General features: G+C 42.6%; 1 protein-coding gene across 2 annotated transcripts in view; it reads right to left on the reverse strand.

The window, feature by feature from the left end:
* Nucleotides 1-16,939, reverse strand: part of LOC142740985 (merlin-like) — a 76,121-nt gene that overhangs the window by 47,940 nt on the left and 11,242 nt on the right. For both annotated transcript variants that reach the window (XM_075850387.1, XM_075850388.1), the window contains exon 4: nucleotides 746-829. In XM_075850387.1, the coding sequence (XP_075706502.1) occupies nucleotides 746-829 (84 nt within the window). The remainder of the gene's footprint in view (nucleotides 1-745; nucleotides 830-16,939) is intronic.

Consider the following 16,939-nt stretch of genomic DNA (forward strand, 5'->3'; position numbering starts at 1 on the left):
TCCACGGCAAATAATTCTATTACCCGTTTTTGCTCTAATGCGCATGCGTGCTCTGCTATGTCCTCATTGGTCGCACAGACTGACTGCTAATTGGTGGTGTAGTATGTACGTCATTGAACAGGGGGCTCGTCCTTTGTTCTTTTTGTGATTGGCCGTAGGCCAATCAATAGAACATGTGGAGCAATTCTGTTTTCACATTTAAACAGGGCCATCTCGCCGCGCGCTGTAATTAGCCCTGATACCCTTGAAGACGCTACATCGTAGCGAAACATGTCGGGGGGGCTTCCACCTTGAATTTTAACACGTGTCCTGCTGACTATTAGAATTAACGTGAGATCTGGTGCTGCGTGCTGCAGCCGCAGCCTCAGGCTCTTGTACTCTGCACTAAGCTGATTGCAGTCAGCAATGGACCTTGATTTTAACTATATGTAGTCTGTCTTATTGCAAAACCTATTAAATACTTTATTATTTTCAATTTCTAGTTGGCAAACAGGGCTTTTTTTGCCGGCAGGCAAACAATTTTTCTCAACGTATATTAAAGTATGCTCCTTATATAAAGTGATTCCAATCTGTGTACAGTGATACTGAATATTGATTCTCTTACAATACTAGGGAATAAAGGAAAAAAAAAAGTGTAAAGGACCAATCTCACATTTGCAGAATGCAAACATTTTCCAGGATTTAATGTGGACACTCGACAACTGCTAGTGCTATAGACTCCAGTCATAGCAATAAATGTGCTCACCTTGGCTTGGACAGCATATGAAGCTAAAAGAACAGATGCCTCCGGAGAGCAAATAATTTCTTCATCCAGTATCTGATTTTTAACCTAGAATAAAACAAGAAAACTGTAAATCCACCAAATGTGCACATGTCTATGCCAAGTATTGAAGATGAGAAAGAAAAAAAAGGACCCACAAGACACTAAGGCCCCATGCACACGACCGTGCCCACAATCACGGCCCGCGATTGTGGGCACGGCTGGCCGCCGACTGACAGCCGCATTTTCGGGCCGTGCTCACATACAAAGTATGGGAGCACGGCCCGCAAAATGCAACAGAACGGACATGTTCCATAATTCCCGGAACATTTCCACGTCATGGACACCCTTCCGTAGCGCTACGGAAAGGTGTCAGCGTTCAATGAAAGTGAATGGCTCCGTTTTTGCGGACCGCAATTGTGGTCCACAAAAACTGAGGTTTTTTACGGTCTTGTGCATGGGGCCTCAGATGGGAGGTAGGAGGGCAATTAGAAGTTAATATTAAAACGGATCATTAATGACAGTATTATTCCCTCTTCACACAGTGTTTTTTTTTTTGTTGCCTTTTAAAACACAGGCAAAAAATGCCTATTTTTTACGGCGTTTTTAGTGGCATTTTGTAATAGCGAGATTTTTTACAACCATTTTCAATGTGTTCTTGAACGCCTGATAAAACCTTTCTTCAATATGCGGTGTTTTGATTAAAAAGCCACAGACCACCAAAATACGTTGTATGTAGAAATTCTCGAATTTTACTATAGACTTTAAACGATTAAAAATATGCTACCGTTTTGTATATACAGCTTCTATACAGACCAGTGTCTCTTCATGGTTATATACGTCAAATAAACCCTATGTACAGTCTGAGGCCTCAGTAATATGTTACTCTGTTCTCTCTGATCCCTGCATCTTGTTAACCTACAGACCGTAAGAGAGGGGCAGATAGAAGAGAGGTACATATGACTGCATGATCAGATTATACAGGGTTTTTTTTATCTTATAGAGACACATAGATCTGCAAAGGAGCTGTATACATAGAAAATTCAGAGGCTGTTCATCAGAACTATTTGCAATTTTGCGTTATTTTTTATTTTAGATTAAATGGAGCAATGCACAATTGCAAACACATAGTGAATTATGGAACAAGCTTTGAAAACATTTTGTAAACTGAAAATAAATAAAGTATGGATAACATGCACCAATGGCAGAAGTGTGTATTACAGAGATTATGGAATAGATATGGGGATGGAAGAAGGAGGCAACCGTTTATAATAGGATGGTTTATAAATTAAAATAGTAGAGGTATAATATGGGTGATGGGTTATATTCAGGTGATTTGCATTCTGGGAAGCGTCCTCTTTATAACCAGGCGCTGGGAAATATTTGATGTAGGTAATAAAGACGGTGTCATTCATTATGTGTGAAGTTACACTTAGGGTTACCAATAGCAGCCAGCAGAATTGTTGCTGCAACTCTGGACTATCATACGGACTATACAAGATCTTAAAAGGATAAGAAACGCATTGAAGATACAAAGTTACTCAACTCTTATGTAGAAAATAGATAAGAGAGACATAACTGTAGGTGGTGTAGAGATTGAGGGGGCCCAAGAGCCATCCTGCAAAATAAGGCTCTGTTACATCCCCTTCGGGCTCTATGTTCGACATACACATTTGAACGGTAGTGCCAAACCTATGCCTTTAAAGTATGCAACAGTTTACATGCATATATAGGAGTGCAGTAAGCTCCTAGGCTCTGACGTAAAGTGGTGTTCAAAGGTGAACATATGCTCTAGTTTCAGTGTTTTGAAACAGAAAAATGGTGTAGACAAAAGTAGCTAGTCTGCGCTATGGCATAAAAACATTCAATTGTTCAATTGTCAGAATACTTAATTATATACATATGCCGGTATATCATGTACTTACGCAAGTTTTTTTTGTACTTCCCATTGTGAGCATAACTACCACACACACACATATATATATATATTAAAAGGTAAATTTTATGGTCAAGTATTGAAGTTCCTATTGAAAATGAACAATAGAAATGCCTCTGAAGGAGTAATAAGTTCTGCATGACGTAGACACTTTCAATTTATCATTAGCTTTTAGAGACGCTAAATTAGTCTTCAGTTAACACGCACAAATGCTATTTCCAATTTACTGTCAAATATTAGCAGCCATTTTATGGCTCATTAGCAGCTCATGTAGAGTACAACCACGGTGATGAACGCCGAGCCATAAAATGGATACAGATTTTTATTAAAAAGGTAATTACACTGTGTTCATAAACCATATCCAGACTATATAGGCCTCTCCCAATCCTCAGAACCATGATAAATCCGATCAATTTATAGAAAGTTCTGCATTATTTAATATCATCCTTCAAGCATTGCATAATATAAAAAACAAATTGATGGTAAAAATGACACATGCTTCTCTGAATGAAAGCTTAATTATTTGCCTTAGCTTATATATAGTAGCTCCAACATAGTCTGGGGGGTGGGTGTGGCAATCAGGTTCATCACCCCCCTGCAACCCTGGCTTCCCCTCCTGGGGGAGCTGAACCTAGACTTTGGCCCCTGGTGGACAGTGGGGTGGCTGCCTAGGTGGATGCCAGGAGCAAGACGGGCTCTCCCTAAGCTTTGGCAAAGGGAGGCCATTGATCCCCCACTCTTGTATGGCCTTCTAGCTGAGAGTTGGGGAAGGTTTGTGGCAGCCCTTCTCCTTTTGGAGAGGGCTTGCGATAGACTGCATCCGTGTGCACTTTTTCATGTGGCACTCTGCAGTTTTTTGGCACTCGGGTGAGAGAGAGCAAAACAGTATTTTATCTAAAGAGTATAGGATCTGGTTAAAGAGGCTCTGTCACCAGATTTTGCAACCCCTATCTCCTATTGCAGCAGATCGGCGCTGCAATGTAGATAAGAGTAACGTTTTTTGTTTATTTTAAAACAAGCATTTTTGGCCAAGTTATGACCATTTTTATATTTATGCAAATGAGGCTTTCTAAAGTACAACTGGGCGTGTTTAAAGTTAAAGTACAACTGGGCGTGTATTATGTGCGTACATCGGGGCGTTTTTACTTCTTTTACTAGCTGGGCGTTAGGAATAGAAGTGTATGATGCTGACGAATCAGCATCATCCACTTCTCTTCGTTACCACCCAGCTTCTGGCAGTGCACATACACACAGCGTGTTCTCGAGAGATCACGCTGTGACATCACTTCCTGCCCCAGGTCCTGCATCGTGTCGGACGAGCGAGGACACATCGGCACCAGAGGCTACAGTAGATTCTGCAGCAGCATCGGCGTTTGCAGGTAAGTCGATGTAGCTACTTACCTGCAAACGCTGATGCTGCTGCAGAATCAACTGTAGCCTCTGGTGCCGATTTGTCCTCGCTCGTCCGACACGATGCAGGACCTGGGGCAGGAAGTGACGTCACAGCGTGATCTCTCGAGAACACGCTGTGTGTCTGTGCACTGCCAGAAGCTGGGCGTTGTGAAGAGAAGTGGATGATGCTGATTCGTCAGCATCATACACTTCTATTCACAACGCCCAGCTAGTAAAAGAAGTAAAAACGCCCAGATGTACATACACAATACACGCCCAGTTGTACTTTAGAAAGCCTCATTTGCATAAATATAAAAATGGTCATAACTTGGCCAAAAATGCTCGTTTTAAAAAAACAAAAAACGTTACTCTTATCTACATTGCAGCGCCGATCTGCTGCAATAGGAGATAGGGGTTGCAAAATCTGGTGACAGAGCCTCTTTAAGATGTCCTTAACGCTGCAGGGTCTCCATGCTGGTTTGTGTCCATTCACTGCCTTGTTTGGCATTAATAACGTTACTTTCTACAAAGGAAACAATGAGTAAGCAAACAACGCAGATCAGTTCCAGAAAAATCAAAACAGTACACAAATACAGACACGGAGGGCTTATTTAGACGAACGTGATATACGTCCGTGCAACGTGCATGATTTTCACGCGCCTCGCACGGACCTATGTTAGTCTATGGGGCCATGCAGACTGTCCGTGAGTTTCACGCAGCGTGAGTCCGCTGCGTAAAACTCACATGTCCTATATTTGTGGGTTGTTCGCGCATCACGCACCCATTGTCAATGGGTGCGTAAAAGTCACACGAAGCACACGGAAGCACTTCCGTGTGACGAGCGTGATTCGTGCAACAGCAGTAAAAAGTATGAATGAAAACAGAAAAGCACCACGTGCTTTTCTGTTTACAAACAGTGACATAATGATGGCGGCTGCGCGAAAATCACGCAGCCACGCATCATAAGCAGCTGACACACGGAGATGTTGTCAAGTACCTTTTGCGCGCGCAAAACGCACACGCTCATGTAAATCCGGCCTAACTGTATTAGAATTAGTTTTAGAACTGCACTTGTTTAATTTACACCATTCAGCCATAACATCAAAAACACCTGCTTAATATTGTGTAGGTCCCCCTCATACTGCCAAAACAGCTCTGACCCGTCGAGGCATGGACTTTACATTATTATTATTTGGGGTCTGATCTGGGGTGTTACTAAATTTAGGGGGCGTCAATTCATTTAAAGTTCTGGTCTAGGGTCTAAAGTTATTTAGGGGTCTGTCTAGGGCTCTGTATTTATGGGGTCTAAAGTAATTTAGAGGTCTGGTCTGGGGTCTGAATTAATTTGGGGGGGTCTGAATTAATTTAGGGATCTGATCTGGGGTGTGACTAAATTTAGAAGTTCTAAATTTATTTAGGGGTCTGATCTGGCTTTGTGTTTAGGGTGTCAGAAGTAATTTAGGTGTCCGGTCTGGGGTCTGTAGTAATTTGGGGTCTGCTTGGGGCTCTATTTATGGGGCCTACATTTATTTAGGAGTCTGATCTGGGGTTTGTATTTAGGCTGTCTGAAGCATTTAGGGGTCTGGTTTGGGTTCTGAAGTAATTACAGAAACGGATCTGGTGGTCTGAATTTATTTAGGGATCTGATCTGGGCTCTGAAGTCATTTTAGGGTCTGGTCTGGGTCCTGAAGTAATTTAGGGCTCTGGTCCGAGGTCTGTATTTTCTGGTATCTGAAGTAATTTAATGGTCTGGTCTGGGGTCTGAAGTAATTTTGGTGTCTGGTCTCGGGTCGGAATACATTTTTGGTTCTGGTCTGAATTTATTTAGGGGTCTGGTGTCAGAATTTATTTATCTGAATACATTATTGGCTCTGGTCTAGGTACTGTATTTAGGGGTTCTAAGTATTTAAGGTGTCTAGTCGGAGGACTGAATTTATTTAGGAGTCAGGGGGTAATTTTTTTTTAGAGGTTCGCCCCCCTAGATTCCAAACCTGGATCCGCCCCTGCCAAGTCCTTCAACACAGTCATTTTCCTCAAACTATTTCTGAATAAGTTTTGCCGTGTGTCAAGGTGTAATATCCGGCAGAAAGAGGCCCCTGCCATTTCAGCAATTTGTGTTAGGCCCCATGCACACGACGGTATCCGCAAACAATGACCGTAAATACGGTTCCGTATGGCTTTATAGTCAAACAGCAATGTACCCATTTCTGCTGAATGGTACGGTCCGTACTGCATCCATATATACGGATCTGCAAAAGAAGAGGCCTGGTTGATGGGAAATCCCCTTTGTGTCGCTTAGCAACACTTCTGTATTTGCGGATGGCTATTTGTATTTGCGGACACACCTCCATAGTCATCCGCAATTTTGGCTTCCACCATGGACTTCTATGGAGGAGTCCGTGATGCAATTGCGGACCAAGAACGGACATGCTCCATAATTCCCAGCACAGTTCTGCGGCACAGGCACTCATCCGTAGCGATACAGAAAGGTGTCCGCATTCAATGGGTCAGTTTTTTACGGTCGTGTGCATGGTGCCTTACAGTATCTCTGCAATGGGATCAGACCACGAACATTAATGAGCCATAGGTGATCATGACCCTTTCGCTGATTCACTGGTTGTCCGTCTGCTAGTATCCGCTGTGCCGCCCTCCTCCACGGTTTGCCTTTCTACGTTATAGACTGTAGAAGTAGTCTGATAGAAGACACGAGCAAACAATGAGCTCACAGCATTTTTTTCTTTTAATGTTGAAGATTATGGCTAACCGTTAATGAAAACCGAAAATTTTGTATCTCAGAAAATTAGAATATTATAGATGTCTAATTTCAAAAATGAATTTTAATACCGAAATGTTGGCCTACTCAAATGTACAGTATATGAACTCAATACTTGATCGGGGCACATTTTGCATGAATTACTGCATCGATGCGGCGTGGCATGGAGGCGATCAGCCTGTGGCACTGCTGAGGTGTTATGGAAGCCCAGGTTGCTTTGATAGCGGCCTTCAGCTCGTCTGCATTGTTGGGTCTGGTGTCTCTCATCTTCCTCTTGACAATACCCCATAGATTCTCTATGGGGTTTAGGTCAGGCGAGTTTGCTGGCCAATCAAGCACAGTGATACTGTGGTTATTAACCCCTTCCCTCTTTAGCCACTTTTGACCTTACTGACAGAGCCTCATTTTTCAAATCTGACATGTTTCAATTTATGTGGTAATAATTTCGGAATGCTTTCACCTATCCAAGCGATTCTGAGATTGTTTTCTCGTGACACATTGGACTTTGTTACTGGCAAAATTTGCTCGATACATTCAGTATTTAAAGAGGCTCTGTCACCAGATTTTGCAACCCCTATCTGCTATTGCAGCAGATCGGCGCTGCAATGTAGATTACAGGAACGTTTTTATTTTTAAAAAACGAGCATTTTTGGCCAAGTTATGGCCATTTTTGTATTTATGCAAATGAGGCTTGCAAAAGTACAACTGGGCGTGTTGAAAAGTAAAAGTCCAAGTGGGCGTGTATTATGTGCGTACATCGGGGCGTTTTTACTACTTTTACTAGCTGGGCGTTCTGATGAGAAGTATCATCCACTTCTCTTCAGAACGCCCAGCTTCTGGCAGTGCAGACACAGCCGTGTTCTCGAGAGATCACGCTGTGACGTCACTCACTTCCTGCCCCAGGTCCTGCATCGTGTCAGACGAGCGAGGACACATCGGCACCAGAGGCTACAGTTGATTCTGCAGCAGCATCAGCGTTTGCAGGTAAGTAGCTACATCGATTTACCTGCAAACGCCGATGCTGCTGCAGAATCATCTGGTGCCGATGTGTCCTCGCTCGTCTGACACGATGCAGGACCTGGGGAAGTGACGTCACAGCGTGATCTCTCGAGAACACGGCTGTGTCTGCACTGCCAGAAGCTGGGCGTTCTGAAGAGAAGTGGATGATACTTCTCGTCAGAAAGCCCAGCTAGTAAAAGTAGTAAACACGCCCCGATGTACGCACATAATACACGCCCACTTGGACTTTTACTTTTCAACACGCCCAGTTGTACTTTTGCAAGCCTCATTTGCATAAATACAAAAATGGTCATAACTTGGCCAAAAATGCTCGTTTTTTAAAAAATAAAAACGTTACTGTAATCTACATTGCAGCGCCGATCTGCTGCAATAGCAGGTAGGGGTTGCAAAATCTGGTGACAGAGCCTCTTTAAATGTGAAAAACACCAAAATTTAGTGAAACATTTTTCTAAATTTAAATGTATCTGCTTGAAAGACAGGCAGTTATACCACACAAAATTGTTGCTAATTAACATCCCCCATATGTCTACTTTAGATTGGCATTGTTTTTTGAACGTCCTTTTATTTTTCTAGGACGTTACAAGGCTTAGAACTTTAGCAGTAATTTCAGAAAATTTCAAAAGGCTATTTTTACAGGGGCCAGTTCAGTTGTGAAGTGGCTTTTAGGGACTTCTATATTAGAAACCTTCAAAAAGTCACCCTATTTTAAAAACTTCACCCCTCAAAGTATTCAAAACAGCATTCAGAAAGTTTCTTAACCATTTAGACGTTTCACAGGAATTAAACCAAAGTGGAGGTGACATTTACAAATTTTATTTTTTGTTGTTACAAAAAAAATTGTTTAAAAATGAATTTCTGCAACACAAAGTTTTACCAGAGAAACGCAACTCAATATTTATTGCTCAGGTTCTGCAGTTTTAGGAAATATCCCACATGTGGCCCTAGTGTGCTAATGGACTGAAGCACCGTCCTCAGAAGCAAAGGAGTACCTAGAGGATATTGGGCCTCCTTTTTATTAAAATATATTTTAGGCCCCATGTCGGGTTTGAAGGGCTCTTGCGGTGCCAAAACAGTGGAAATCCCCCAAAAGTGACCCCATTTGGGAAACTACACCCCTTAAGGAAATTATCTAGGTAAAAGTGAGAATTTTGACCCTACAGGTTTACTGCAGAAATTATTGGAAGTAGGCCGTGAAAATGAAAATCTACATTCTTTCAAAGAAAATGTAGGTTTAGCTAAGTTTTTCTCATTTACACAAGGACTAAAAGGAGAAAATGCACTGCAAAATTTGTAAAAGCAATTTCTCCCGAGTAAAACAATACCCCATATGTGGTAATAAATGGCTGTTTGGAAATACGCCGGGGTTTAGAAGGGAGAGAGCGCCATTTGGCTTTTGGAGCTTAAATTGAGCAGGAATGGTTTGCGGAGGCCATGTCACATTTGCAGAGCTCCTGAACAATGAAAACACCCAAAAAGGGACTCCATTTTGGAAACTACACCCCTTGAGTAATTCATCTATGGATGTAGTGATCATTTTGACCCCACAGGTGTTTCATAGAACTTATTAGAATTGGGTAGTGAAAATAAAAATCCTTTTTCTTCAATAAGACGTAGTTTTAGCTCAAAATTTTTCATTTTCTCAACAAATAAAAGGAATAAAAGAACCCCAACATTTATAAAGCAACTTCTCTGGAGTACGGAAATACCCTATATGTGGTCATAAACTGCTGTTTAGCAAGGAACAGAAGAGAAGGAGTGGCATTTGGCTTTTGGAGCACAGATTTTGCTGGATTGGTTCCTTGGCACCATGTTGCTTTTGCAAAGCCCCTAAGGTACCAGTACAGTGGAAACTACCCAAAAGGGGCTCCATTTGTGATACTACACCCCTTAAGGAATTAATCTAGGGTGTAGTGAGCATTTTGACCCCACAGCGGTTTCATAGATTTTATTTGAATTGGGCAGTGAAAATTAAAAAAAAAAATTTTTCCAATAAGTCGTAGCTTTAGCACAAAATTTTTCATTTTCTCAAAAAATAAAAAGCAGAAAAAGAACCCCAACATTTGTTGAGCAATTTCTCCCGAGTATGGCAATAACCCATATGTGGTTATAAACCCATTTTTGGGCACACGGCAGGGCTCAGAAGGGAAGGAGTGGCATTTGGCTTTCGGAGTACAGATTTTGCTGAATTGGTTTCTGGTCGCTATGTAGCATTTGCAAAACCCCTGTGGGACCAAAACGGTGGAAACCAACCCAAAAGTGACCCATTTTGGAAAGCATGTTAACCCCACAGGTGTTTTGCATAAATTAGTGTGCACTCGATATTGCAGAGTGAAAATGGGATTTTTCAATAGATATGCCAATATGTGGTGCCCAGCTTGTGCCACCATAATAAGACAGCTCTCGAATTATTATGCTGTGCGTCCCGGTTTTAGAATCACCCTACATGGGGCCCTAATCTTTTGCCTGGACATGTGACAGGGCTCAGTAGTGAGAGAATACCATGTGAAATTGAGGCCTAATTTGGCGATTTACACGGAATTGGTTCACAATTGCAGAGGCTCAGATGGGAAATAATAAAAAGAAACCCCTCAGAAGTGACCCCATTTTAGAAATTACACCCCTCAAGGCATTTATTAAGGGGTGTAGCATTTTCACCCCACAGGTCTTTTCCATAAATAAATGCGCTGCATATGGTGCAAAGTAAAAATTATCATTTTTCCCCAGATATGCCAATTCAGTGGCAAGTATGTTGTGCCCAGCTTATGCCACTGTAGACACACACCCCAAAAATTGTTAAAAGGGTTCTCCCGGGTATGGTGGTGCCATATACAGTGAAGGAAATAAGTATTTGATCCCTTGCTGATTTTGTAAGTTTGCCCACTGTCAAAGACATGAACAGTCTAGAATTTTTAGGCTAGGTTAATTTTACCAGTGAGAGATAGATTATATTTAAAAAAAAACTGAAAATCACATAGTCAAAATTATATACATTTGCATTGTGCACAGAGAAATAAGTACTTGATCCCCTACCAACCATCAAGAGTTCAGCCTCCTCCAGACCAGTTACACGCTCCAAATCAACTTGGTGCCTGCATTAAAGACAGCTGTCTTAAATGGTCACCTGTATAAAAGACTCCTGTCCACAGACTCAATTAGGCTGGGTTCACACGTGGCGGAATTTCACTTAAATTCCGCTGCGGACACTCCGCAGCGTTAATCCGCAGCGGAGCCGTTTGTCCATTGACTTACACTTTAATTTAGCAGTGTTCGTTTAGACGAGGCGTAAAATTCTGCTGCGGAGCATAGGCTGCGGAGCGGAATTTGGTGTCCGCAGCATGCTCTGTCTGTTGCGGAGCAGTGGCGGACTCATGGCGGAATTTCTCCATTGACTTCAATGGAGATTCTAATTTCCGCAATGAAGTCCGCAGCTGTCATGCACATGTTATGTGTGCTGCGGATCCGTCTTGCTTTTTTAACTTGACATTTCTTCATTCTGGCTGGACCTATGTATTTCTAGGTCTACAGCCAGACTGAGGAAGTCAATGGGGCTCCCGTAATGACGGGAGCGTTGCTAGGAGACGTCAGTAAATAGTCACTGTCCAGGGTGCTGAAAGAGTTCAGCGATCGGCAGTAACTGTTTCTGCACCCGGGACAGCGACTACCGATCCCAATAAACATGTATCTGTAAAAAAAAATGAAGTTCATACTTACCGAGAACTCCCTGCTTCTGTCTCCAGTCCGGCCTCCCAGGATGACGTTTCAGTCTAAGTGACGGCTACAGCCAATCACAGGCTAATAACAGGCTGCAGCGGTCACATGGACTGCCGCGTCATCCAGGGAGATCGGGCTGGATGCCGAAGGAGGGACGCGTCACCAAGACAACGGGCGGTAAGTATGAATTTCTTTGACTTTCACAAGGGAAAGTGCTGTCCCTTCTCTCTATCCTGCACTGAATAGGGAGAAGGGAAGTACTTTTACCGCAGTCCGCAGCAGCTAGTCCGCATCAATTTTCTGCACATTTTGTGCAGATCCGCAGCAGAATCTGCAACGCAGATTCTGTGCGGCATTGATGCGGACAGTTGCGGAGGAAATCCGCCACGTGTGGTCATGCCCTTAACCAGTCTGACTCTAACCTCTACAACATGGGCAAGACCAAAGAGCTTTCTAAGGATGTCAGGGACAAGATCATAGACGTGCACAAGGCTGGAATGGGCTACAAAACCATAAGTAAGACGCTGGGTGAGAAGGGGACAACTGTTGGTGCAATAGTAAGAAAATGGAAGACATACAAAATGACTGTCAATCGACATCGATCTGGGGCTCCATGCAAAATCTCACCTCGTGGGGTATCCTTGATCCTAAGGAAGGTGAGAGCTCAGCCGAAAACTACACGGGAGAACTTGTTAATGATGTCAAGGCAGCTGGGACCACAGTCACCAAGAAAACCATTGGTACACATTACGCCGTAATGGATTAAAATCCTGCAGTGCCCGCAAGGTCCCCCTGCTCAAGAAGGCACATGTACAGGCCCGTCTGAAGTTTGCAAATGAACATCTGGATGATTCTGAGAGTGATTGGCAGAAGGTGCTGTGGTCAGATGAGACTAAAATTGAGCTCTTTGGCATTAACTCAACTCGCCGTGTTTGGAGGAAGAGAAATGCTGCCTATGACCCAAAGAACACCGTCCCCACTGTCAAGCATGGAGGTGGAAACATTATGTTTTGGGGGTGTTTCTCTGCTAAGGGCACAGGACTACTTCACCGCATCAATGGGAGAATGGATGGAGCCATGTAACGTCAAATCCTGAGTGACAACCTCCTTCCCTCCACCAGGACATTAAAAATGGCTCGTGGCTGGGTCTTGCAGCACGACAATGACCCAAAACATACAGCCAAGGCAACAAAGGAGTGGCTCAAAAAGAAGCACATTAAGGTCATGGAGTGGCCTAGCCAGTCTCCAGACCTTAATCCCATCGAAAACTTATGGAGGGAGTTGAAGATCCGAGTTGCCAAGCGACAGCCTCGAAATCGTAATGATTTACAGATGATCTGCCAAGAGGAGTGGGCCAAAATTCCATCTAACATGTGTGCAAACCTCATCAACTACAAAAAAAGTCTGACTGCTGTGCTTGCCACCAAGTATTAAGTCTTGTTTGCCAAAGGGATCAAATACTTATTTCTCTGTGCACAATGCAAATAAATATATATAATTTTGACAATGTGATTTTCTGTTTTGTTTTTTTTTATATAATCTCTCACTGGTAAAACTAACCTAGCCTAAAAATTCTAGACTGTTCATGTCTTTGACAGTGAGCAAACTTACAAAATCAGCAAGGGATCAAATACTTATTTCCTTCACTGTATGTGGAAGTAAACTGCTGCTTAGGCACGCTATAGGGCTCAGATGGGTGGGAGCACCATTTGGCTTTTGAAGTGTAGATTTTGCTTGGTAGTAGTTTTGTTTCAGTAATACTGGTGTTTCCGTTTATAATGTGGGAGCATATGTAAGCCGGGCATAGTACATCAGGGTCATAGTTAGGTGGTATAATAATGGGGTAAACAATTAAATAATCCATAGATGTGTGTTACGCTGTGAAGCAATCATTTCTGCACAGGCCGGTGTCGTACTGATAAATGGTGTCTTTACTTATTCGCCTTTTGGTCCACACTCCGCACCATTGCAGTTTGGGGAATTTTGCTAGGAAGTGTTGTCATGGTATAATACGGGCACCCTCGCTTCTAGCAGATATGTTTGGGCCCTCCCCTTCCTGGTTCCCTAATTTTAGGGCCCCGATAAATCGCCTCTTAAACAGACTAAATGTTCCCCTGTGATCTGCACAACCGCCTATTTTTTATTTCCTGACTTATGGAAGACTTAACTAATTTTATTTTTTCATAGACATAGTGGTATGAGGGCTGTTCTTTTGCAGGACGAGCTGTAGTTATTATTGGTACCATTTTGAGGTACATGCCACTTTTTGATCACTTTTTATCCTATTTTTTGAGAGGCAAGGTGACCAAAAAACAGCAATTCTGGCATAGTTTTTTTTAGGGGTTTTTTATGCAGCGTTCACCATGCGTTATAAATTACATTACTTTTATTCTGCGGGTCAGTACGATTCCGGCGATACCTATTTTATAGCACTTTTTTATGTTTTACAACTTTTTGCACAATAAAATAACTTTTGTAAAAATGTATTCTTTCTGTCGCCATGTTGTGAGAACCATAACTTTTTTAATTTTTCGTCGACTAAGCTATATGAGGGCTTGTTTTTTGCAAGACAAGCTTTAGTTTTTATAGGCACCATTTTTGGATAGATATGACTTTTTGATCACTTTTTATTTCAATTTTTGTAAGGCAAAGTGACCAAAAACTAGAAATTCGGGCATTTTTTACGCCATTCACCGCGTGGAATAAATAACATAATATTTTTATAGCTCAGGCTGCTACGGTCGCGGTGATACCAAATATGTAAGGTTTTTTTTTTTTCAATAATAAAAAGGACTTGATAAGGGAAAAAGGGCGATTGTGTTTTATTTTATTACTTAAAACTTATTATATTTTTTACAACTTTTTTTTTCACTTTTTTTCCCACTTTACTTTAGTCCCACTAGGGGGTTTCAGGGTCCAACAGTCAGATTTTTTTTCTAATACATTGCACTACCTACGTAGTGCAATGTATTAGATCTATCAGTCTTTCACGCAAGCCGATTAGGCTTCGCCTCCGAGCGTGGCCTAATCGGCTTCTGTAATGGCAAACAGGAGGCCATTGTTCGGTCTCCTGGTGTCATAAAAGCAGTCGGCAGTCGTGCGATTGCAAGGCACAGCTGGCGATCTGCTAGCAAACACAAAGATGCAGCGATCGCATCCGATCGCTGCATCTGAGGGGTTAATGGCAGGGATCGGAGCTAGCTCCAGTTCCTGCCATTACAGGTGGATGTCAGCTATAACATACAGCCGATATCCACCGCTGATGATGCCAGCTCATCTCCTGAGCTGGCACCATCTTGCCAGCGGCTACGGAAGCCTTTCAGGCCACGCCTCTGGGCGGGGGGCTGGAAGTTATCTGTGCTAGGCACACCGGGAGGCCAGTATTAGGCCTCCGGTTGCCATTGCAGTCACCGATACCCCAGATATTTCATTGCTGGGGTGTCAATGAGTTGCAAACACCTTAAATGCAGCGATCGCTTTTGACTGCTGCATTTAAGGGGTTAATGGCAGGGATCGAAGCCAACTTCAGTCCCCGCGGTTACAGCAGGATGTCAGCTGTCAGATACAGCTGACATCCGGGGGATGATGGCACCGACTCAGCTTCTGAGCGGGTGCCATGCATTTGTCGTAAGTATATGACATTTTGCGGGAAGCACTGGCTTTCCATGTCGTATACTTACAAAATGTCAGGAAGGGGTTAAACCAGGTATTTGTACTTTTGGCAGTGTGGGCAGGTGCCAAGTCCTGCTGGAAAATGAAATCCGCATCTCCTTAAAGCTTGTCAGCAGTGGGAGACATGAAGCGCGCTAAAATTTCCTGGCAGACGGCTGCGTTGACTCTGGACTTGATATAACACAGTGGACCAACACCAGCAGATGATATGGCTCCCCAAACCTTCACTGACTGTGGAAACTTCACACTGGACCGCAAGCAACTTGGATTGATGCCTCTCCACTCTTCCTCCAGACTCTGGGACCGAGATTTCCAAATGAAATGCAAAGTTTACTTTCATCTAAAAACAGGACTTTAGACCACTGAGCAACAGACCAGTCCTATTAAAGGCTTTAGGAAACAGTGTTTTGTGTGGATTAGCTGATTAGTGTTAGACCATGAGGGTATGTTCACACGATAGCAGGCATTTACGGATGAAATAACAGCCTGTTTTCAGAAGAAAACAGCTGCGTCGTTTCAGCCGTAAATGCTCCTCCTCGAAATATACGAGGCCTCTGTGACGCTCGTATATCTTGAGCTGCTCTTCATTGAGTTCAATGAAGAACGGCTCAAATTACGTTGCAAAGAAGTGCCCTGCACTTCTTTGCCGAGGCAGTCAATTTACGCGTCGTCGTTTGACAGCTGTCAAACGACGACGCGTAAATTACAGGTTGTCTGCACAATACGTCGGCAAACCCATTCAAATGAATGGGCAGATGTTTGCCGACGTATTGTAGCCCTATTTTCAGACGTAAAACGAGGCATAATACGCCTCGTTTACGTCTGAAAATAGGTTGTGTGAACCCAGCCTGAGTCTACAATCTTCAGCTTTTACCCAATAGTCAAATTTTCTGAGACTAAATTTTTGGCTTTCAATAACGGTTAGCCATAATCATCAACATTAAAAGAAAAAAAAGCTGGAAATAGATCACTCTGTGTGTAATGAATCTATATAAGGAGTTTCACTTTTTGAATTGAATTACTGAAATAATTAGAATATCAAAAATTTAATTAATTGAGAAGGACATTATAGTGTGTATGTGTGTGCAGAAACAATAGGAAAGCAGCACAGCTACAGAAGAATTAAGGCAGCACTCCAAAGCAGTGGATGAAAAAAAAGAGGTGCGTTTATTTACCCCACAGGCAGGCAACGTTTCGATCCAGCTTACTGGGATGTTTGTCAAGCTCGACAGGATTTGCACCCACCACTACTGGAGCTGTGATGCTTTCCTTTTTAATATATACATACACACATATATATATATATATATATATATATATATATATATATATATATACATATATACACACACACACACACACACACACACACACGTACGTACGTACGTACAAAAGTATTGGGACACGTACACATTATACCTACAGGAGCTTTGATATTTCTGGGAAGGCTTTCTACTAAAGTTTGGAGTGTGTCTGTGGGAATTTTTGCCCGTTCATACAGAAGATCATTTATGAGGCCAGACACTGATGTTCTTTGTTCTAGTTCATCCTAAAGGTGTTCGATAGGGTTGAGGTCAGAGCTCTGTGTGGGCCAGTCCAGTTCTTGCACACCGAACTTCCCCAACCATGGATTTAAGGACATTGCTTTGTGCACAGTCATTCTGGTACAGAAAAG

Source organism: Rhinoderma darwinii, chromosome 2 (assembly GCF_050947455.1).
Source record: "Rhinoderma darwinii isolate aRhiDar2 chromosome 2, aRhiDar2.hap1, whole genome shotgun sequence".
NCBI classification, from domain to species: Eukaryota; Metazoa; Chordata; class Amphibia; order Anura; family Rhinodermatidae; genus Rhinoderma; species Rhinoderma darwinii.